We start from the raw sequence: 24,953 nt of genomic DNA on the forward strand, positions 1-24,953 counted from the left end.
CCAGGAATATTCTCAGGATCAGGGGCCAGGGATGGGAGTTGGGGGAGGGGAAGGTCCAGATCTATTTGTGATTAGAGAGGAGGAAGGTCCAGGGTGGAGAGGTTCAGAGTTTGCTCATGTACCATAGAGGACTACTGTTGCTCCACCCCTCCATGCAAGGAAACTATGTGGGATTGGTTGTTATCATCGTGCCTGTTATATGTATATAAAATATATATATGAGCTCACTCAATGCTGAATATTAACCTCACAACTCCATCAATTCACCATATTACTTCTTCCATCTGTGTGCAATATTTTGATTGTGGATTCTGATAAATTTTGTTTGGTTACTTAGATTTTCAATGCTTAGATGCAAACTTAATTTACAAAAATAAAACCATATGTGTTTCAAGGTTAAGTTTCCCCCTTTGAATAATTTGGGGATTGCATAACTGAAAGAAAATGACCCAAAAAAAGTTTAAGATATCTCTGACCAATTAAATAATAGTGAACCAGGTCAGTAATGTTCCTAGCTGGATAGATCGAAGAAACTGTGGTATTCATAATACTATTCAGTAATAACAAATGACTGCTAAAGTAGATCCATATGAGCCCAGCTGTAAATGTCTCCATTTGTTCTTTTTCCAATTTAGATAAGGTAAGAACTCACAGGAATGGAATGAACTATTCTAATGTGGGATTTTCTTTTCACTCTTTCTATTTTCTTTTGTACATACAGAAATAAAAACATGACGATAAGGTTGAATCAAAGTCGCCTTTTATTTCCAGCTCTGCTTCTGACCGAACAGGAAGCGCTTGCCATTTTCTTGCTCAAGATTCATGACAGAAATTGCAAATATTTCATTCCACCCAGATGAAACAAGGAAATATAAACTTCAAATGTTTCATTTCCTTTGGAGGAATAAGGGAATTTAATTGATTGAATCTAATTGAACCATAAAATTAAAAGTTGATGACAAATAGAAACATCAGTATTGGTCTCAAAGGGGATATATTTATATCCTCCTACATTTGAAAAATATAATCTTGTCTTGACCAGCTTATTTCCAAACAAAATCAAAATATCATGGTAGAGTTTCTGCTAGGTTCTGATGCTACTTTGAGCTTATTTCACCGGAAATAGGCTAAAACAATGAAAAAGGTCATGTTGGAAGGCAGCCCTGCTATCAGAAAATTTTAATACCGTTCTGTACAAAACAGCATTCAATAGCATTTATTTGCAATGCTCTGTGTTCCAAAGAGTTCCATTTGAGTTTCATGCTATTCAATTATCACTCAATGTGTAGTAACGATCTACAGAAATCAATGACACTGAAACGAAATCACACAGTGCTCATTCAGTGGAAATCACAGGAAGTCAACGGATAAGGGATTAAGTTGATGCAAAAGTTTTCTCAACTAGAAGTGATCAAGAAAACGAAAAACTCAAGGATTAAAATTTTTCTGAGTCCCAGCTGCAAAGTGTGGGATTGTTTCACACAGACAAATCACTATAGTGATCATGATAGCATTATTACTATTAGTTACACCCTGCTATCAGAAGATATTGTTAAACTGAAGGGGTCAGAAAAGATTAACTAGGGCTGGAGGATTTGAGTTATAAAGATAGGCTGGGACTTCTTCTTTACTGGAGCATAGGAAATTGAGGAGTGACCTTATTCAGATTTATAAAACCATGAAAGGCAGATATAAGGTGAACAGCAAGAATCTTTTCTTTAGGGTGGGGAGGTTCAAAACTAGGGGCCATATTTTTAAGGTGAAAGGAGAAAGAATTAAAAAGGACATGAGGGCAACTCTTTTACACAGAGAGTGGTTTGTATGTGGAATGAACTGCCAGAGGAAGTAGTGGATGCAGATACAATTAAAACATGTAAAAGACATTTGGATAAGTAAATAACAAGGAAAGGTTTGGAGGAATGTGGGCCAATGTAGTCAAGTGGGACTTGTTTAGTTTGGGAACATGGTTGGCGTGGACTAGTTGGACTGAAGGGTCTGTTTCCATGCTGTATGACTCTATGATAATTACTAAGTTAGTTATTATAACACAACAGAGTTTTTAAATTGCTTATTTATCCTTGGAGAAGTGCTGAGCCAAAGTGGAAGTTATTTCGGTTCGGCTGATATGGGAGCCATGACGGTGGATAGTGTGGAAAGGAGACAGTGGTGATAGTGGCCTTTGGGAAGTCCATGGGCTGGGAGATCAAGGTTGGGTTTTCGCAGAGGAAGATACAGTAGACACAAGCCTAGGAGAGTGGAAAAGGTAGCATCCTGAGACCAGAGGGTGGGGCAAAAGGGAGTTTGTGAGAAAGGTTTCAAAGATGGTGCAGTAGGAGTGCAGGGAAGATGCTGAGGTGGAGTGTGAGTTTTCTGATGAAGTAACAAAGAAGATTGATGAGGGCAGAGCAGTAGATGTGATCTATATGGACTTCTGTAAGGCATTCGACAAGGTTCCCCATGGGAGACTGATTAGCAAGGTTAGATCTCATGGAATACAGGGAGAATTAGCCATTTGGATGCAGAACTGGCTCAAAGGTAGAAGACAGAGGGTGGTGGTGGAGGGTTGTTTTTCAGACTGAGGCCTGTGACCAGTGCAGTGCCACAAGGATTGGTGCTGGGCCCTCTACTTTTTGTTATTTACATAAATGATTTGGATGTGAGCATAAGAGGTACAGTTAGTTAGTTTGCAGATGACACCAAAATTGGAGGTATAGTGGACAGCGAAGATGGTTACTTTAGATTACAACAGGATCTTGACCAGATGGGCCAATGGGCTGAGAAGTGGTAGATGGAGTTTAATTCAGATAAATGTGAGGTGCTGCATTTTGGGAAAGCAAATCTTAGCAGGACTTATACACTTAATGGTAAGGTCCTAGGGAGTGTTGCTGAACAAAGAGACCTTGTTCATAGCTCCTTGAAAGTGGAGTCGCAGGTAGATAGGATAGTGAAGAAGGCATTTGGTATGCTTTCCTTTATTGGTCAGAGTATTGAGTACAGGAGTTGGGAGGTCATGTTGCGGCTGTACAGGACATTGGTTAGGCCGCTGTTGGAATATTACGTGCAATTCTGGTCTCCTTCCTATCGGAGAGATGTTGTGAAACTTGAAAGGGTCCAGAAAAGATTTACAAGGATGTTGCCAGGTTGGAGGATCTGAGCTACAGGGAGAGGCTGAACAGGCTGGGGCTGTTTTCCCTGGAGTGTCGGAGGCTGAGGGGTGACCTTATAGAGGTTTACAAAATTATGAGGGGCATGGATAGGATAAATTGGCAAAGTCTTTTCCCTGGGGTTGGGGAGTCCAGAACTAGAGGGCATAGGTTTAGGGTGAGAGGGGAAAGATATAAAAGAGACCTAAGGGGCAACCTTTTAACGCAGAGGGTGGTACGTGTATGGAATGAGCTGCCAGAGGATGTGGTGGAGGCTGGTACAATTGCAACACTTAAGAGGCATTTGGATGGGTATATGAATAGGAAGGGTTTGGAGGGATATGGGCTGGGTGCTGACAGGTGGGACTAGATTGGGTTGGGATATCTGGTCGGCATGGACAGGTTGGACCGAAGGGTCTGTTTCCATGCTGTACGTCTCTATGACTCTATGACTCTAATTGGGGGTTGGAAGAAAGAGCTATGGGAGAATTGTGAGATGGGCGCAGGTGCAGGCTGTAGTCTCAAGACAGGGCAGAGAAAAAAGGGATTGCAGTCCCAAGGCAAGACAGTGGGTTTTGTCTTGCAAATGCAGGGGGCAAGCACAGAGTTGTTGAGCACACATCAGGATTGTGGGAAACAGTGGACACAGGTACACAGGTCTGAGCAGCTAGGATTTCTGGTGGGCCCGAAGAGGCTGGCCTGAGAGTTGGGAAAGAGGGTTTGGTGGCAAACAGGAATGATGGGCTGAACTGCAACACAATGGTTCTGTGAAACATATTGGGTGGTAGTGGTTTACTTAAAAAATATTGATTTACAATATTTTTTTTCAGCTTTTCTCATCTTGCTCCTTTAAGGTGTAAACCTTGCTAGATGTCTGGCTTTCTTCAGCATTAGCACAGCCTGGATGGTGGGCGGGACTACACTCTTCACTTCTGTTAGCAGGCAGCTGAGTTCACCGTTGTTGTGAGGGATGAGTGGCAGGAGCAGTGGTGCCTTCGTTGCTATCCTGGGTCACATTTCATGGCCAGTTCCAAGATGTCAGGCACTCAAGAACACTGTCCATGTAAATGGAGGGTATTATGAAATAACTTTCAGGTTGCTAAACCAGCAATAAGTGAAGGAATGGCACTGGAGTGCCCAGTCAGAGTGATGTGTGGGTTGGAGGAGAACTAGCTGGTGTTGATCTATATATCCAGGTGGTCCATCTAGGTGGCAGTGGTCATGGGTTGGAACATACGATCAAAGATGCCTGGCAAGTTGGTGAGTTGCTCGTTTTCATTTCTCATGATATACCTTTTAACTCTCCCAACACTCCCCCATTTACATTGTTATTTTGTTGACTCATTTATCACCTTCCCCATCCCCACCCCTTTGGAGGACAGTCATTTGTTTTAAACACAGAGTTGGTCACACAGAGGTTACCTTGGGGGAGCACGTATGGAGGTGCTGCAGAGGGAGGGGTTAGCCTGCCAGAAAACTGGATGGGACAAGCGAAACTCATGGGAAAAAGTTTGAAAATAAATGCTAAGTTTTTTTTCCGGCAATACTGAATGAGTTAATGAGCAGTTGTGGAAAACTATGCCCCAGCTGTTTTTGAATGCTTTCTGCCTACCCAGAAACTATGTCTGGAGTATATACAAAGGTCTCTTAGTTGACTGCAGGGTTCTGAATTGGGGGTCCAAATCACTTTGTCAGGGCTGATTCCCAGTTGATAAGCAGAGTTGATGACATTTTTATTGTCTCCACAACTCTTCTAGACTTTTGCATGCATTTGAAAACTGCAGGTGTGAAATGTACATGTGTTTCATCAGTCAATTATAATGACAGAGGTCCATCTCGCCCAGCTGGCTGTGCTGCTCCTTCAGTGCTGGTGATCACTCATGATTGCCTTGGAACAGTTTTCAGCATTCCTGAATGCTTCCGCAAAAGCATGCTAAAGTTTTAACATGTTTGAACACTTCATTACTCCTGAAGGTTGATGCTAATTCAGGGTTATCTTCTGTGAACAGGATTGTTTCAAATTACTGCAGAGTACTGATATCCACTGCTGTTTCAAGCATTTTAGGACATGATCAAAAGCTCAAAGTTTTTTTAGTCGAGATACCCATGAAGCAGACAATGGTTCCAGATCAATTACTCTGATAAGCTTCTGCTAACTGAGTATTAGCACGTGCTAGAAATAGAAAGATACACGACCCAACTGTTTGAAGGAAAAGGAATCTGTGCATATGTTGCACCTTTTACACAAAAAGGGGTCCTGGACATTATCAATTTTCTGCTGCAGCCCCATGCAACACACTGACCAATTAAAAAAACTACGTGCCTGGTCTGAGAATTAAGCCTGACAGTTAACTGATCTTTCTGTATCTCCATGCCAATGAAGGACCAAACAATCACTGAATCCACACAGTGTGGAAGCAGGCTATTCAGTCCATACTAACCATCCAAACAGCATCCAATCCCCTACCCTGTAACCCTGCATTTCCCATGGCTAATTGACATAAACTGTACATCCATGGACATTATGTGCAATTTATCGTGGCCAATCCAACAAACCTGCACATCTTTGGACTGTGGGAAGAAGCCAGAGCATCCAGAGGAAACATACACAGACACGGGGAGAAGGTGCAAACTCCACACAGACAGTCACCTGAAGCTGAAATTGAACCAGGGTCCCTGGTTATGTGAGGCAGCAGTGCTAACTATTGAGCTACTGTGCCACCCCACCCTCTTCTCATACCATTTAAAATAGTGTCTGTTTTCTGATGCGTTTCTTGTGTCCTAGTTTTGATGATTGTATGATAAAAATCTTCAACTTCTGTCTCTTTTTTGCAATGCTTAAGTTCTGTATTACCAAACAAAGTCATTTTCTGTCGTTTAAATTGCGTTACTCAGATGGTAAAGATATATTCTGATTGAAGAACACATTTTTGTGCTAAATTAATTCCTGGCTATATTTATAAAACTGCATCAAGTTACCATTCTCAAGTATATCAAAGAATACAAAATATTATTTGATTGGTACATGCAAGATTTTATGTTCAGTCCTAAATATGAGTCAGGGTGTAGTGTGCGCTTGGATTGCTAATTTCACCAGAGTGGAAACATTATCCCAATACAGTATCTGTGTCTATACTACTCCTGCATGTGCTAACTTAAACGACTGCCAATTCTTCACAGCACTTCTCATTTGTAACCTGGTACATGTCATTCAGTCATAATCCCACAGATGGTAGCCAAACACAGATGCCAAATATCTCAATCTGTGATTTCACTGATATTGATCGGGATTACTAATATATTTATGATGAGTACATTGTTATAAAAAAGTAGCATACCCCAGTGGGAATCTTACAGGATCATGTTATCACTACCACCTCTTGATCAATAAGAATAAGATTAAGAAAAATGCCTGTTAGATATATCTTTTCCAAACTAACATATAAAAAGTACTGACTCTGGTGTGTAACAATTACATAACAGATTACTTTACAAAATCTATCAACAGATGTGAATGCCATAATTTTCAGCATTTACTGCCCATCTCTAATGCCAATTGAGAAGATGGTGATGAGTCACATCTTGAACTGCTGTATTATACGTGGTGTAGATAAACCCACCATGCTATCTGGAAGGGGGATTCAGTGACAGCAAAGGAGCAGAGATTCATGTCAGCGTAATGTGTATTTTGCAGGTGTCTTGGAGTTTGCTATCCTTGTTCTTCTAGAGGTAGAGAATATGAGTTGGACAGGTGGTGTTAAAGCAGCAATGCATCTTTTAAATGGTACACAATACTAGCACAGTGCCCACAGAGCTCATCAAGCAGCTTTGGCCGAGGTGCTGTTGAGCTTATTGTATCTTCTTACAGCTGCACTCATCAAGCAATTGAAGAGTATTTTATCGTACATTTGACTTGTAGTTGATAAACTTTGGGGAGTCAGGAAATGAATCATTCACTGCAGAAGTCCCAGCCACTGACCTGCTCTTGTAGCCACAGAATTTATAAAGTATGTCCAATTCAGTTTCCAGTCAATGGTAAACCCCCAGGGAAAGATAGCAGCTCATGGTAAAGTTAGTGAAAAGAAGATGGTTGGATTCTCTTTTCTTAGAGGTGATCATTGCCTAGCGTGTATATGGCATGCAAGTTGCCTACCCATTTGTCAATCCAAGCTTGAAAACTGTCCAACTCTTGCTGCATGTAAGCATGAACTATTGCAGCATCTGAAGCACATTGCATGGCACTGAAGACTAAGCTAACATCAGTGAATAGCACCACTTCCAAATCATCTTGGTCTATAACACAGCTAAGGTGGATTTAGTCAATAATTGTGCCTTCTCAACTATTGAGGCTTTTAACAGGAGTTGACCTGTGGGAAGTGGGGGAAGGGTGGTGCAGTGTGGCTAACATTATATTCTATTGCAATTTCCATCAGTCAAGTGCTCTTTGAATGAAGTACCTCTGCCTGAAATTCCAATTTTCTCGTGATTTTCCAATTTTCATGTTATATCCCCAGCTTCTGAACACTTGGACAACACAAATTATTTGAGAATTCTGAAGAGAAAAGCGAACCTTTTAACAACAATCACAATCTCCAAAACCATTTTTAATCACCAAAAATTCACCATTTGAATCAGGCCCACTGTCAATGTGGCAGGCAGAAGAAATTTTAGCCCAATATAATTGGGACGACAAATACGTTAGATAGAATGAAGGTGCTTTAGTACACAAGCAAAATATTCTAACAAGCAGACCTTTTGCTTTTCAAACTGTTAATTCCTGACTGAACTATGCTGAGATGTCTTCACTGAAAACTTTTGTGAAGCCAGCTGAAGGCCATCTCAGCAAGAACAGAGAACAACTTTCAAATTAGTTGCATATTAAAATTCATTATAAGCAGCAATAAGTGTGATTATTCACTGCTTTGTCTTCTTCCATAAAATGGTACTGCCATGTGATTATTGATGTTATGCAATGTCGTGGCAGCAATTTCAACAGTGTCACAAACTGTCTCATAGACTAATCAAGCAACGGTCTTACACAGTCAAACTCATGGGATTATGCTGTGCAGACCATCACCATTCTTTTGAATGTCCTGTCCCACCAGTAGTACAAACCAACCAGTGGCAAGTTGATATACAGTTGGGACAGAATTGGCTGCGGACAGCCTCATGGCACCAGGTCTAACTTGGGCAAGTAAACCTCCTGCTGATTATCTCCTACTGTGCTCCCTTGGCTGATGAATTAATTCTCTTTCATGTTGAACACCACATCATCAGAAGCACCAAAAGTGGCAAGAGCACACAGTGTTCCCTGGGTGGGGGATCTTCAATTTTCTTCAATGAAAGTGACTCAGTTACACCATGACCAATAAAAATGGCTGGAGTCCTAAAGGACACAAATTACATAATTGCTGGACAGTGTCTGCAGCTGGTGGAGTGGGAACCAAGAGGGATAAAACTTACGTGACCTTGTCCTCACAAACCTACCTGTTGCAGGTTCATTTTCCATATCTACATCGACCACCTTCAATTCTTACTCCCTTTACTACTGACGTACAGTGGCAGTAATATGTATGATCTACAAATTGCAATGCAGTTAACTCATCAAGGTACCTCTGACAGTGCCTTCTTAAACACATGACCTCTACCACATGAAAGGACAAAACCAACAGAGTCACACACCACTCTGATTTGGAACTATATCACCATTCTTTCACTATAGCCAGGTCCAACTCCTGGAATTCCCTAACAGCAAAGTAGGCATTCACACAGCCCAATAATTATAAAGGTGATACCCTAAAGTTTTTTGGTTCCCTGGGATCTGTCTACAAATAGGGTACAAACACGACAACATTCTCCATTGCTCAGTACAAGGGACTAATGCTGACATGCTGCATTGAGACCTTGGTAATGGTTGTCTGCCCTTAAAGTGGGATACCATTTATACAGCAGTGTAAGAAATGACAGTGCTGCATTTCTATGGGAGAGTCTGCACCAAGTCGTATCAGAGAGAATGTGAATACAAAGTTCTCTGATATTCATCTGCCTCCTGTCCCCTTTACTGGCACCTTTGGGTGCAAACACTAAAACAGACAGGCAGAATGCTCTTCAGGAGCACATTAGGGGCTCTTTTACCCATTCATCAGGTGCTGAATATTCATAATTCTAGCCCATGAGCAGGCAGCCAGCACAAAAAGGAACTGTTTCAATTATTCATCTCTAAAATATCTACACATCCAAATAAGTTGCTTTGCACTCATAAAACAGAAAGTATTGCCACAATATCAAGTAGACCAGCCTTCGAAATGCTAATTTAATTGGTCTAAAATCTCAAATAATCTGTTTATGCTCTTGTCTTTCTGTCAGAATGAAATCTGTAACTCCACAGATCAAGTGCAACATAGATATTGTTAAACATACCTCTGGAGCAGGTGGGAGGTGAGGCTAGGCAGAAGGCCTCAAATATAGAGACACTATGTTAGGAGAGGCAGTGGTGTAGTGGTAATGCCACTGGACTAGTAATCCACAACTCCACGCCTGGGGTCTGGGGACATGGGGTTGAATCCCACCACAGCAAATGATTAAATTTGGATTCTCTATAAAGAGCTGGCCTATATGGCAATTGTGTAGCCATTGTCAATTGTTGTAAAAATCCATCTGGTTCACCAATGCCAGGATAATTAATTTGTTGTCCTTACCCAGACTGGCCTCTATGTGACTCCAAATTTATTGCAATGTGGTTGTCTTTTAACTGCCTTCTGGGCAAATAGGATGGGCTAATTGCTAGTATAGCCAGTTGCACCTGCAGCCATTGAATGAATAAAGACTGTGCCATAAACAAAATCTGTAGTAGCACCAATGAATGAACGTCTGGGAGAGTTTCATAACTATTTAAAGCAAAACAGAGATGAAAATGATAAGTACCCCAATAGGATACTGCAGTGTAAATGGGAATATTCTATTTAATTTAAGTTTGACACTGAGGGCAGGATTTTCTCTTTTGGAGTGGGACCATCAGAGTCAGATATAGATGACAACCCTGAACAGTGTTGGAAAGAGTCAGACGACATGGGTTTGACTTGACTGGTCAATTATAGGCCAGAGGGCATGGTGATTGTCTAATTAAGCATGACGGATGTGCTTTCAATGTTGGAAGGCCAGTAGAAGGCTTTCCAACACAGAAAGAGCAGCAGCCTGCTGTTGCAGGTAAGAGTGTCATCCTCTTAGCACTTTTACAGGATTTGAACTTAAACGTGAGCACTGTCACTGCAGCTGTGGTGAGATAGGTAGGAGACATGATGTTCAGAGTAATCCTGGGGAAAGCATTCACCCCTCCCCCAATCTGCTGCCGATAAACTACTTCCAGGCAGCTGCTCTGTTACAGGGCCCCTCAGGCGGACTGGAAAATTCTAGTTGGCTTCTGATCCATTATCTTAATTGACCTTTTAATTACATTAACTAGCTACTCACTTCTTGTCAGTGGGTAGCTATTCCGCCTCAATCTTGTTGTCCTAAAAATGGCACATCTGCTAGTGGTCTGAAATTCGCCAGTCATCCACCTCTATTTCTGCTCCTATACTGGAGTGAAATACTGCTCTAAGCTTCTATATATATAAATATATATATAAAACATATATATAATATAAAATCTGCTTGGCTTAACTGCAGCCTTGCTGCTAAATTTGCACCAAATTAATCAAGGCACAAATTAAAGGTTTGGGTATTGGACATCAATATTAAATTCAACCTTCTTCACAAACTGGGAGTAAGTCAGACCCCAACTGGATCCTTTCCAAAATAATAGTAGTATAGTATTCTTTCAACCACTTGACAGGACTAAAATAGATATATAATGCACACTGACTGTACATTTACTAAATCAATTGCATCAGAAAAAGACCAGACTGGGCAAGGACACAGAGTTTCTTTATTATACCATCTGCTATTCATTCACAATTTTGAGGATTAAAGTGGCACATTATAGAACACACGAATTACTCTCTCCTAATCCATCATATCTGTACTTCAAAGAATTTAGAGTATTGTACTCTACTTCGTTATTTATTAGGAATATTTTTATAGCATGTGTATTTGACTGATAACTGCTGTTATAGAAATTTCCATGCACAGCTATAGTGTATTTCAGAAAGTGTACTCAAATACCCTTAAGACCAGAAGTTTTAGAATAAAGGGGTGCCAATTTAAGACTCAGATGAGGAGGAACTTTTCTCTCAGAGGGCTGAGAGTCTTTGGAGCTCCTTACCACAAAAAGATGTGGGAGCAGAGTCCTTTTGTATACTTTGATAAATTCTTGATCAGTAGGAGATTCAAGGTTTCTGGGGAAAATGCAGGAAAGTCAATATGAGGAATGTTGGATCAGCCACGATTATACTGAATAGTGGAGCAGGCTTGATAGGACAAAGGGCCTACTCCAATTCCTATTTTTTTATGGTCTTAAGGTTTTCAAAACGTTGTACTACAGGAACCTACATTCTCTTTTTCTTTGTCAGTTGTATGCTAAAAGCAGGTCTGACCCACAGCAACACAATCTCCACCATGGGTAAAGCAGGAAGTTGGGTCCCGAGTCCACCCTAATTACATCAGGATTGAGTCCCATGTTATTGGCACCAATTTGACTCAAACTGGCAGTCCAGAAAACTGAGCCAACCAGATCCCCAAATAATTTGAGTCCCCTTGAACATCCAGGGGTTTTCATTGTTTAGGAAGGACAGACAAAATGGGAAAGGAGATGGAGTAGTGTTATTAGTAAAGAAGAAATGCAATAGCAAAGAAAGACGTTGGTTCAGAAAATCATGATGTAGAATCAATATGGGTGGAGATAAGAAACACCAAGAGGCAGAATACATTGCCAAGGGTTGTTTGTAGGCCCCCAACTATAATGGAGGTTAAGGGAAGGCATAAAATAAGAAATCAAAATGCATGCAATAAGGGTACAAATGGTGATTTTAATTTATACATGAACGGAATAAATCAAACTAGGAATGATATTGTGGTGGAGGATTTCCTGGAATGTCTACATGATGATGAGAAAGGATTAGTTAACAATCTTGGTGTGCAGAGTCCCTTGGGGAAGAGCAACCATAATATAATAGAATTCTTCATTCAGCTGGGATAGTGAAGTTCTTGAATCTGACATTAGGGTCCTCAATCTACTTAAAGGTAATTACAAGGGAACAAGTCACGCATTGGCAAGGATGGACTGAGGAACCTTACTGCAAGGTGGATAGGCTATGGCTATTCTCAAGAATGTATGTATAAATTACAACTACTCATTCATGTCTGCACAAAAATAAGAGTGAAAAGGGTGCTCCATCATAGCTTGCAAAATAAAGGGATAGTATTATGTTCAAAGAGGACATACATAAAATTGACAGAAAAAAACAGCAAGCCCAAGGATTAGGTGCATTGTAGAATTCAGAAAAAGAGGGCAAAAAATTGTTTAAGAGGGATATCTCATTCCAGGTATTTAGGGCCTGTGTCACAGAATCCCTACAGTGTGGAAGGAGGCCATTTGGCCCATCTAGCCTGCACCATTTCTTCAAAGAGCATCCCATCCGAATCCACCTCTCCCATCCTAATCTGTAACCCTGCAGTTACCTTGGCCAATCCACCCAGCTTGCACAACTTTACATTGTGGGAGGAAACCGGAGCACCTGAACGAAACCCACCAGATGCAGGGAGAATATAGAAATTTCATACGGTCACCCGAGGGTGGATCAAACCCGGATCCCTGGTGCTGAGGCAGCAGTGCTAACCAACAAGCCATCGCATGACCCTGCTGCTTTGACAGAATCAAGAAGATTGAGAGGGGATCTGATTGAAGCACCAAGTTTTAACTGGGCTGGACAGATTAGATGCTGGCTGGGCAATCTAGAACCAGGGATCCAGTCTCAGAATATGGGGCAGATGAGTTCAGATGGAGACTGATGGTCGAGGCACATCTTTCCATCACCTGGCTGATCAGCAATCTCTCCCACTTGACAAATGCAAAATTGAAAATTTTATGTTTGCTATCCATTTTACTACAGTAATATGACCCGTAAATGAAACAAGAATGTTATTTTTCTTCAACTGTTGCAGTCTATATGGTTTTCAGTTGAAGTTTGATACCACTGAATGGTTTACTAGGCTGTTTCAGAGGATGGTTAAGAGTCAGCCACATTGCTATGGGTCTGGAGTCACATATAGGCTAGACCATGTAACTACCTCTGAAGAATATTAATGAACCAAATATGTTTTTATGACAACCTTGCAACTTCATGATTATTATTGTTGAGATAAGCATCTTGCTCCATTGTTATCAATTGATTGAATTGAAATTCCCCAAAGATTTGGGTGAGATTTGAATGCAAGTTACTGAAGCATCAGAACAGATCACTAATGTTACCAGCAACATTACCCAACTCCTACCATCTACCTAAAACCATTTTTCAATTTACTTGTGGGATGATCCTTGAGGAAACCTTGAGATTTTCCAACTCAGGACTTTCTTCCCTCTCATTTGACTAGGGATTAGAATTTCACCTTCAAGGTTAAAATTGGGAATTTTCCTGAGCATGCAATTGGAGATGCACCAAAAATGTTTTCGTGTTCCAGGTAAACAATGGCTATGAACCCCTCCCCACCAACTCTCACAATCAATATGGAAAAAAAGTGAAGATTTTAGAATGAAATCTTACCATTATTCACTTGGTCATGTAAAGACCAATAGGGCGCCCTTTAAAGCCTGGAGCCCTAGGAATCTGCCCAGTTCATCCTAAATGGTCAAGTTGGCCCTGTCTGTAATCGCATCCGCATTGTGGTATGCTCTATGTTTGTCATGGAAAGATGGGCATTGGGTGGAGACACATCCACTGCCTCTGGAAGGAGGTCACAGATAGAAGTGGGCTCAGTCATAAAAGATAGACTAATATTGATAAGGCGTAATTTTGAGACCCAGTTCCATGGATGAAAATATTGGCAGCTCTAACTAGTAAATGAAGCAATGCAGGCCATTTTTAATTATTAACCCTCTTCCCCTGAAATTCCCACATCATTCCCTCTTCTTCCCACAGTGTTCACTTTTTGCCCTGTAGTTCCATGTTGCAATTTCTTCAAATTCCCACAATGCTGTCAAAATAAAGAGGAGAGAGTCGAACAAAATATTGAAAAATCACTTCCCCCCAGAGGGTCATAAGTGTCTCAAAATGATTATAACATTTAAAATCCATGTGTAAAAACCATCAGTCTTTTGGAGGAGTCATAAAACTGTCAAAGCCAACCTGGCAACACTTTATTTCATTTTGCGTTTAGATTCTGCTGACTTTGACTATAGGTGACACTGAAACACCTCAGATTACAGCATTTTGTGATGAACGTAGAGCAGGCAACATTCCTCCAAGTCACAGTTAATGAGCTCATGATTTACATACTCCTGATATAAATGAGGAGCTTTCCCAATCATGTCCACCTCCATGAAAATCACAGGGGATCTCAACTCGTTATCCTTAAAACGATACTGATAAATGTAGCAGGCTTCAGGAACTCCATCTGCACCTCTCTTGAGTTGGTGAAATTAGCTGGTGCAGGGAAAGCAGGGAAGACTTACAGGTCTGGGACATTGTCACCATCTCTTCTCAACATGGCATCCATTTTGGTCCTGATTAGGGCCATGAAAATCCACCCCTAGATTATATTCCAGGAGCACTTAATTTGTACATATGGGTTTATCCCAGGTTATTTCAGCCTGACCTTAATCACTGGGCAACTACATCCCCCATCCTTCCTTCCTACAAGAATCGAAATGGGAATCGTTGAACCCTAGGTTGGGGATGGAAAGCTGACTCCAGTGAAATACAGTTCTACTGCAAGCAATTCCACAGAGGCAAATGCTCCAAGACTCACCTGGTATTCTCAGTGAGAGAAGTCATAAGAATGAATATCATGGGTAATGGAAATTCTGTGTGGTGTAGTAACAAGTGCTTTTCTCTGACACTGTGGAAGTGAGGATTCAGATACAAGCAACAAGCTAATACCCAATAAAATCATAACAAAATAATTACCTGAAATTCTCCAATGAAACGGCAATGAGACAAATAACCCAATCCACCACTCACCCACTATTTCTAACTAGTTACGTAATTTCTTGGAAGGTTCTATCACCTTCCTTATGGCAGAAGACCAAGCGACCTGGTGGTACATTCTGAACCATTCAAGTCACACAACTCTCTTATTTTGAAAAAGAAACAGAACTTTATGAACAAGTCAAAAGTTCTGATGAATATTTTACAGGAAAGTTACTGACACGTTATCACAGTGGGGGAGGAAGGGCTGGGGGTGGGTTGGTTAATACAACACACTACAGCTCAGTTACCAGACAGAGGGTTGATATTACAGCTGTAATGTTTCTTTATGATATGGCATGCCTGAACTATGTTCAGAGATCGATGGATGCCAAATTGAGTTCAGCAACTGTTAGTTGTCCAGGGTGTCCATTAGAAATGGGCATTAAACAGCTCAAACATGCAAATTTAAATGCAAAATTCAGATACAAATGGGTGAAGATTGATTTGCTCTGTATAGTTGCACCAGGCAATGGAGGTGGGTCAATATGCATTGACACGAGCCCTCGGCCTAAATAAATGCAGGAGGTGGGGCTGTTGGCAGCAGAAATAAAGGATTAATCTTTATGTCTGGCTGTAAAACTACCAAACGAATCTATCAAAGGTGATCAACTAGGAGTGTGCAAATCCCATGTAACATGGGAAAAGGCCAAAGGAAAAAGGAAAGTGCCTGCTCAGAAAAGTAAAGGCATGGTACATAGCAACTTTTTTTATTTTAATCTTTCTGGGGAGTGACTCCTGAGACCACAGAATAACTTTGAACTACTAAGTATACATTTAGTGTCTTTCAGAATGACCGACTCGAGACTTGATCTTCCAGCATTGGAGTCAGCTGACTTACAGTCCTCACTGTCTATTGAGCTGCAGTGGGGTGTCTGTTTGGCATCAGCAGCTTGCTGGCAACACGTTTGTGAGACCCAAAGCAGAATATATCTCGGGATTCAGGCCAGCATGGACAGGAGGTTTCACTCTGTCAAATTTGCCCCTGTTTTGGGTGTAAGATAAATTCCTCAGCCATTATTAGTCAACTCTAAAGCTACACTGCACAGGAAAACAAAAATAGAGAGCTGCTCAGCTGCAGCACATAAATCAGAACACTTGACAGTGACTGTGTTTATGAGCACATTCTTGACGTTTTACTGTTTGACAAACATAGTTATACTTTTCTTTTAATGAAACAAAAATTCTCGCAAATGCAAAGTTAAAAGTCCTGACACAACTTTAAACCTCTTATCCTATATTACTTAATAATAGGTAAATAAGAATACTTGCAATTTTGAGGTGTTAAGAAATGTTTACAGGCACAGCAAAGTAAAGAAAAAAGCATTAACAAACATTATTTTTACTGTCTCAACTTGAGCTTCGATTAACTATTGCATATTATGTCCATTAACTTCTGACCCAGTGTTCAAAATGATGTATTACTTTTCCCCACATTTTTTTCCTTTGTCCCTTCCTTTTCTCGGTGCAGATGTGTTGTGCTGGCAAGTCTAGACAATAAGATTCTGTGAAGGGAAATACAGATAAGCCCAACCTGGTCCTCACCATATCCCCATGTGCACTTAACAGCCAGAGAAAAGGGATTCTACTCAAGAGTATAGACCTAGATATTGCACTTTATTGCATTGCATTGAGATCTGCTGTAGCATCTTCTCATAAGATACACTTCTGACCTGAAACCTGATATAGATCAGCAACTGAACCTGGGGTTTGGCTTATTGCTACATGAGGCAGTGATTTAGCTGCTATACCTATTAAGATGTTAGGCAAGTTGTGCTAACTCATCATAGAAAGGCAATCTAGATATGAGCTCTGCCTTTATGACCAGAATTCTAAGTTGAACTAAACATGTCTTTGTTTGGCATCTTTCACCCATAAAAATGGAACATCAGAAAATAAAAAACAAATCATTCAGTTCATTAAGTCTACTTCAAAGACCATGCACAATTTACCCTTTTAAGGATGAATTATAAACATTGTAAATTTGTATTTTTAACAAATTAGTTATCTTTTATGACACCAACTGAAAACATTCATTAGTATTTTTTGCTTCTGCACTACAGATCCTATGTAATAGATATGTCATGTGTGTCTTCATTTATGGAGTTGAATGGATCTCTCTGGTCAACACTAAAAGTTCTATGTAAACTCTGTTGTGCTATTGATTGGGACATATGGAGTCATCTTCATGGTGTGTTTCGTTTGTTAACAGAGGATGAGTGCATGAAATTATTAACTTTACCTGTCTACATTTCTTATTATGAAGATCTTGGTTTGCTAATAAACCATGTGACAGGCTGACATTAGCTCACTTGCTTATTTTAATAGAAACTTGTTGGAAGAATTTCTTTATTAATTAAAGGGTACTCAAATTTCTGAAAACATTCAAAACATAAGACAGATTATTATTCTGCATTCTTTCAATATCCATTGCAATCTGCACATGCTGATGTACTCTCATTGATACAAAGCATGAACAAAACTGTTGTAATTCATGTTCTTGCTCTCCTTTTCAAAAGGAAAATCACAGCACAATTTGATCACAAATAAATTCCTTAGGTATTAATCCACTAGTGGGATTTGGTTGGAGAAAGTACATTTTACTGACTAAGTTCATTAACACTAGTATAATGCAGTGCTACAAGATCATCCATTTGTCTGAGTTCTAGTCTTGTTATCGGTCATAAAGTTATATAGCACAGAAACAGACCTTTCGGTCCAACCAGTCAATGAGTCGGGACAATTATGCCTGCTCTGAGTTGAACTATGTGGCCAGTGCCTTACCTGACCCAGTGTAACTGTCAAGTGATCCATCTCCTGTTGTTGTGGCAGTGTCACTGCTGCTCATTGGCTCTGTTTTGACTGCAAGAAGAGACACTACATAGAAGAATAAGTATAAAAAATGATGTAACCCCTAGTTTTTCATTCTGATTTATACAATGTGCTCGGGCATTCCCAGCTTTGGTTTACAGCCATATGGTTAATTGCTTAGGATGTACCAATGCTAGAGAGTGGAGCCCTGAGGTCAGCATTTAAAAAATGCTCAAGTCACATTAACTCATCTGACAGTTTAGGACTATTTCACACTTTTAGGCAATTAAACAGTGTCCTGATATTTAGAAAAACATTTTGTACTATACACTGGACATGGCAATTTTCTGTACTCGGATTCAAAATGATTCCTTGGTAATATCTTCAAGGAGGTTAATACCTTCTTGTAAGCTTGGAGATGTTAATACTCTCTTGACAACGCTAAGAAAGAGATGTAAATTTTGACAGAAATAAAATGTAAACAATGTAGGTTTTTACAAGATAATAGATATCAGAGAGCGATCTCAAGACAGTAATCTAATCTTGAATCTTAGGTGACGTGATAAACCACTTAAGCTCTAATCTTGCAATATAGGATATCCTATGAACCCTTCGTTCAGAGAGTAACCTTGTAACTTACTCCAAGGTATCAATTATTGTACATGTAAAAATAGAGTACACAACAGATAGTTATAAATCCACTAAAAATAAATGTAACTTTGGGTGAATGAGGTTTCTTGGTGGTTAACATGTTGCAAGTTGCTGCCCATGACATATCTGTTCTTCAGAGCTTTTCTACTTTGAGCATTCTATGTGGTTTGCTGATGTAGCAAACTAACAGCTACTCTATTGTGATGAAAAGGCTGCTTAGCTGACCAAATTAAGTATTTATGGCATGAGAGACACTGTAAGTTGAACTAAAAAGTATTATTTCTCTATGCATGGCAAATTGACAAATGCTGAAAACTTGTAAACCAAACACCATTAACTACATATGTGAAGAAAACACAAGGCAAACACATTAGTTAAACCAAGAAAAAAAGATATGCAACACTCACATGCAATTCACAACATCTAGAAAGGAGATAGGAACAAAAGAACTGAATTATGTGCTGTTTCGTATTTAAACTACATTACTATTCTTCATTAAATGCATTTAAAAGCATATTCCCAAGAGAGTCAAAGCTTAAGTATTGGGAACTTGTTAAAAACTCATCAGGAATAATCAGGAAACTTTGCTTTGGTCAGGGACACTCTGGCTGTGAGACCATATTGTCCAATCCTTGACATTGCGTTATTGCAACCACATGCTATGCATCCTACCCACTGAGAAAAGATAATATCATCCTCTGATAAACCAAAAGTACAAACATTAACCTAAAGCATTAAAAGTGGAGTAATATCTTCAAATTGTAAAAAAAAATACATGATTACATTGAATCAAATCTCATTTATTCCTCTGAGAAGGTAGTTCTGGTAACCCATGAGTAACATGTCATTCATAACAAACTAGATATTCTGTACATTGTGAATGTACTGAATACTGGTGGTGAAACTATCATTTACTTTGTAAAAATTGCAATTTAAAACAAAATCCTGGCTTGTTAGGTGTCCAAAACAATTAGGTTGCCTGTTGTGAAATCAGCTCAGGTGTAAATAATTCAATACTATTTGTACCTGCTGTTTCACATCTAAGTTTTAATCTTATAGTCTTACAAAAGCTTATTCAAAAAGTCAAAAACTATAATGCAATTAATTCCTTTCTCCAATGTTTTGGGGAAGCAGTAGTTTTTTTAGTTCACTTTAAAATCACTTACTTGGGCTTGATAAAACCATTTTCCATTGCAACCCTTTTCATGGTCATAGCTTTACCTCTGCAGACCTGGATTATGTTAATTAGAATTGTTTGTTAGCAACTGACACTCACTTTGAACACTGCCTATAAAAGTTAGTAATAATATTCAAATAAAGTTTCATTAAGAAAGCATGAAGAAAAGTTTTTTTTGTGTGTAAACACAACCCAGGAATTCTACTTCTGTGAAATTGTTGTAATGGGGATTGAAAAGGAAGAGACAAAACAGCTATTCAGGCTAATTAATGGAAATACAACAGGTTTGAGTTGGATGCCAGATTTATAATCTCCTGGATTTTGTGCATGAATGCTATTAACAGGCCTGTTAGGTTAAAATTGAGGCTTTTAATTGTGCATTTTAAGAGATAAATTAACTTTGCCCCATTTGTGAAAAATTAAATCCATACCATTAATTATAAATTGTCTTACCAGTTGAAGTAATGTGTGAAGCAATCGTCTGGTTCCGAAATCAATAAGAAGAAAATCAGATGGATTTCAGAAAAAAACAGGAAATTTACTAAGATAAGTTAAAGTTCAAAAATCTACCTGCATGACATTGATGAGAAGTTGGGAAATGAACAAAGCTGTTCAGCGTTTTTCAGAAAGCACTCTTCTTAACTCAGGTCGGAATCAAGACATTGGAGCCTAAACAGCAGTAAAGCATCTGGCATTTCCCACTATCTGTCCCCTGGTGTGTGATGCCTGGGAGACTGTAATTCCTGGGCATCATTTAATTGGCCTAACTCTGACTTTTGCTTGGTAATGATGGTAGTGAAGGGACGAATGGTGGAAACACTTAAACTCATAAAATGGTACATTACCATACTTTGTTTCAGGTTGAGCTTGGGAATTAGAAAATAGATGAAAATATTGTTCTGTCATGATATCACATTAAGAGTTAGTGGTACATTTCATGGATTTTGTTGCAATAGGATCTGAAAGGGTAACAAGGAGGAATGCATTAAACACTGTCCAAAATGATGATGTCACAGGAACTTGGGAAGGGGAAACAACTTTGAATTTTGAAGAATAAAATCTAACATTGAGGCTTCCCTTATTACTTTAGGAACAATGTCTATTTAACAAATGTAACTTCTACATAATTCGATTTGACTTGATTTATTCTGTCAAGTGTACTGAGGTACAGTGAAAAATGTTGTCTTATGTGCTTGACAGGCAGATTGTAAGATACAAGTGCATCAGGATAACAGAACAGAGTGCAGGGTACAATGTTACGGCTGCTGGAAAGATGCAAAGAGAGTTCAACGTTCACATTAAAGAGGTCCATTTCAAAAATCTGATAACAGCGAGGAAGAGGCTATTCCTAAATCTGTTCATGTGTGTATACAAACTTTTACATCTTCTGTCCGACACAAGACGGTGGAGCAAAGTATAACTGGGGTGGGAGGGGTCTTTGATTATGTTAGTTGCTTTCCCAAGGCAGCAGGAAGTATAGATGAAATCAATGGAAGGAAGGCTGGTTTGCATGATGGACTGGGCTATGTTCAAAACTCTCTATAGTTTGTTGTGGTCTTGGGAAGAGAAGTTTCCACACCACACTGTGATGCATCATGTAATTGTTATTGTGCAAGAAACTACATCTTGTTTAAGACAAAAACCTCTTACTGGTAGATCATCAAGTGATTCTGCTCTATCAGACTAGACCAAGGAGGCCTGAAGTTGCCATAGGGCAATGGAATTGTTGTCTCATTAGAGATAGATGACTGGTTGTAGTTTAACCTGAGAGCTTGAGAGTTTGAGAAGGAGAGTTCTTCATGTAACCTCAGCCAGTGTGAGAACTGGACCCATGCTGTTGACAAGTCTGCATTGCAAACTAGCAACTGAGTAAGAGATCCCTACCAGGAAAGAGGTGGGAGTCAGTAAATCTATCCTATGGATCTTATATTCCGATGAGCTGTGATGAGGACGGATCCTGCAACATACCTGAGCTACCCGTCCAATCTAGATCAAAATGGTTTCGAAATATGTTACTGTGTCATTGCCTTGAAAGTTAACTTAAAAATTTGGCTTATACAATTCAAATAAATTTACATATTTTACAATTTTAGTCACTAAAACCATTTATGGATATTTTTAATCAACCTGTCCAGGTGTGTTATGATACATCCCTGGAGCAAGTCGGACCTGTACCTAGGCAATCTGGCCCAGAGGTAGGGTCACTACTATTGCCCCACAAGTGTCCTTTAAAAACAAATCATATTCTTATGGCATAAATATGTTAAGTGTGCTAAGTCTGATCATTAAGTATAAAACATTTTTAAACTAATGTGAAGTATTCACTTATGTTTTTAAGATTGAAATCATGCTTCGTAACATTAGTACAAAGGATTGGAGGGTTTTGATGCTGGTGCTGCTATGATTGTAATATTGTATTTTGTTTCAGCAAGGCAAAGCCACTACTTCATTTTTATTCAATGTCTTTTAGTTACAAATCTATAGCGACACTATGACAATATAAGGTCTGTTTTACATTTACAGCTTTCCAGAGGATTTTGATTTCTAACCTAATTATTGTTTTTCCTTAAAAGTAAAGATCATAATAAATGCACATAAATTTCATGTAATTGGAAATGTGCATTGAACCTTTGCATACCTTAGGCACCCCTTAAGATATGGGGGAGGGAGGGAAATATCCCAACATATATTACTTGCCTTTTAAGATTAAACCGTTCAATTCGTAATTCTGTAGAATGCTTCATGATTCAGTTTGACCACAGCACATAGTATAATAATGTTTGCATTTGACAGTACATGGGTTTGGAAATTCAGGATTTAACTGAATGACTTCAAGTGTGACAAGATGGTTTAAATCCAACATTAAATATTTTTCTGACAATGAATGATTTCAGCTAATAGAAATTTCAAACATAAATGATTAAAATATCATCTTTGTATAGCAATGCACGGTGTATATCACTTTGAAGAAGAAACAGTCTGCGATAGCATTTGGTGTTTAATTTATGTCGACTTAGGCTATTCCATGGAAAGGATGTGATTTTATTCATATCATTACTGCATAGTTTGTGGACTCATCACATTATTGCTTTTAATTCAAGGGTTTCTTTTGATTACTATCAGGCAAGATTAAAAGGACCATACTTGACTATGTTTCCTTGTCTTGTTTTTCTACTTTTCTAGCCTTTTTCCCTTTGTAAATGATTCTGTTTTATATCTGGATTGCCAATGGGAATATTACAAAGATTGAAATCATGAAATTCTGGCTACAGAACAACAATGCAGGGTAATAACGTGTAATTATGTAGTGCCATTAGTGTAGAAAAAAATTCAGAGGTGTTTCACATGACTATCAATAAACAAAATTTGATCCACAGTCATGTCGCCGATAAGAGGACAGACTTTAACACATTTGGTTCTTAAAGAAGGAAGGAGAGGTAGATTGCTGGATAGGATCACCCAAAGAATTCCAGAACCATTGCAGTGAAGGTGTGGCTGCCAGTGATGGAGCATTAAAATTGGGAAAGTTCAAGAGGTCAGTTTTGGAACGGCAGAGATCACGTGGAGGGATGTAGGACTGGAAGAGATTAGACATGTAGGGTGAGACAAGGCCATAATTATCCCATTGTGCTTCACAGGGGCAAGTAAAACAAAGCATGACACCAAACTACATAAAGAGATGTTAAGTCAGATGACCAATACTTGATCGAGAAGTAAGCTTTAAGGAATGCCTTAAAGGAGAAGAGTCAGTTGAAGCAGCATAGAACTTGGTGCATTAAAAAAGCAAGTAATTTTAAAACAAAGGTACAATCTAATAGACCTGATGCAGCTAAGTGAGCAAAATTATTATCAATGATTTTGACTTGGTGTGATCTATTGATTACTTGAAATTTGTCGAACTGGCAGTGTCAAGATTGGTTTAGAATTGTCAAGTCTAGGTGGAACACAGCCCACAGAGATGAGGGTGCTTTAGCAGCAGCTGAGCTGAAGCAGTTGTTGAATTCGGCGGGGTTCTGGAGCGGTGTGCTGGGTTGGACATGTAATCGGAAACTCAGACTGTGGTACGACATGAAACCAAGATTGTGAACAGTCTGGGTTAGTTTCAGTCAATTGTCAGGGAGAAGCTGAAATCAGTGGCTGAGGAATTGGGCTTGTGATGGAGTTCAAAGCTGAACTCCAGTCTTCTGAATGTGTGATTTGTGGAAATTTCTGCTCATTCACTACTTGATATCAGACAAAACTTAAAGAGACGGCCAAGAGGTTGAGAGTGGCGGTGATGAGGTAGGGATGAACACCGATGCTGTGTTCTCAGATAACATTGCTTAAGGGCAGCATATAGATGAAAAATAGGAGTAGGGTCAAGAATAGATTTGAGGGGGACATTAGAGGTAGTGGTGTGGAAGTGGAAAAAAAACCTATGTCCATGTCATTGTCTGTGGTTAGAAATTGACCTTTTTTGTTATGATTGCTGGTGCAGGCAGCCTCACTGAAAAAACACACACAAGTACACCGACTTGAGGGAGTGCCAATTGCTGAACTATTATGGAGTTTGTCTGACAGGAAATGGATTGGTGTCTCAACTATTAACACCTGCTTGTTAGTATGAAATGCAAACATTTCTCACCATTGTGTCTTTAATCTTGGTTGATTGGCAGCAGTTTAATCAGTGACCTTTGGTCTGAAATCTGTGATGGTGGCTGTTCTAGTGTGAGGTTTATCGGAAATTCAGTTTGCTAGGAAGTTAGTCATTTATACAGGATATCATAATCGGCAATACATGAAACTCTATTTCAATGGAAAACCTGAGAATAATTGTGCAGAAAAATTTACCCTTTGAGCATTTTTAGCCATGAACATTCTATTTTTAATTTCTTTCAATGGCTGATTGATTGCAAATAACGTTTTACTTGGTTTTCATTTATATGCATTAACTTTTATCAGTGATCGAACTCTCCAGATTAGAGATATCCAGATAGAAAATAAACTCTTAGGAGATTGAGAGGAGAGTGAAGCAGAATTTCTTTTACACTGAAGGCTGTGGAATATGAC

The 24,953-nt window shown here is 39.3% G+C and overlaps 1 protein-coding gene across 25 annotated transcripts in view; it reads right to left on the minus strand.

Moving 5' to 3' along the window:
* The window catches only part of eya4 (EYA transcriptional coactivator and phosphatase 4), a 621,540-nt gene that overhangs the window by 136,933 nt on the left and 459,654 nt on the right, over positions 1 to 24,953 (minus strand). For 16 of the 25 annotated variants that reach the window (XM_072553780.1, XM_072553781.1, XM_072553777.1 and 13 more), the window contains one exon: positions 18,050 to 18,142. The exons of 7 other annotated variants lie outside the window; for them this stretch is intronic. In XM_072553780.1, the coding sequence (XP_072409881.1) occupies positions 18,050 to 18,142 (93 nt within the window). The remainder of the gene's footprint in view (positions 1 to 18,049; positions 18,143 to 24,953) is intronic. 2 more of the 25 variants (XM_072553785.1, XM_072553776.1) reach the window with 1 other exon arrangement.

This window comes from Chiloscyllium punctatum, chromosome 3 (genome assembly GCF_047496795.1).
Source record: "Chiloscyllium punctatum isolate Juve2018m chromosome 3, sChiPun1.3, whole genome shotgun sequence".
Taxonomy (NCBI): domain Eukaryota; kingdom Metazoa; phylum Chordata; class Chondrichthyes; order Orectolobiformes; family Hemiscylliidae; genus Chiloscyllium; species Chiloscyllium punctatum.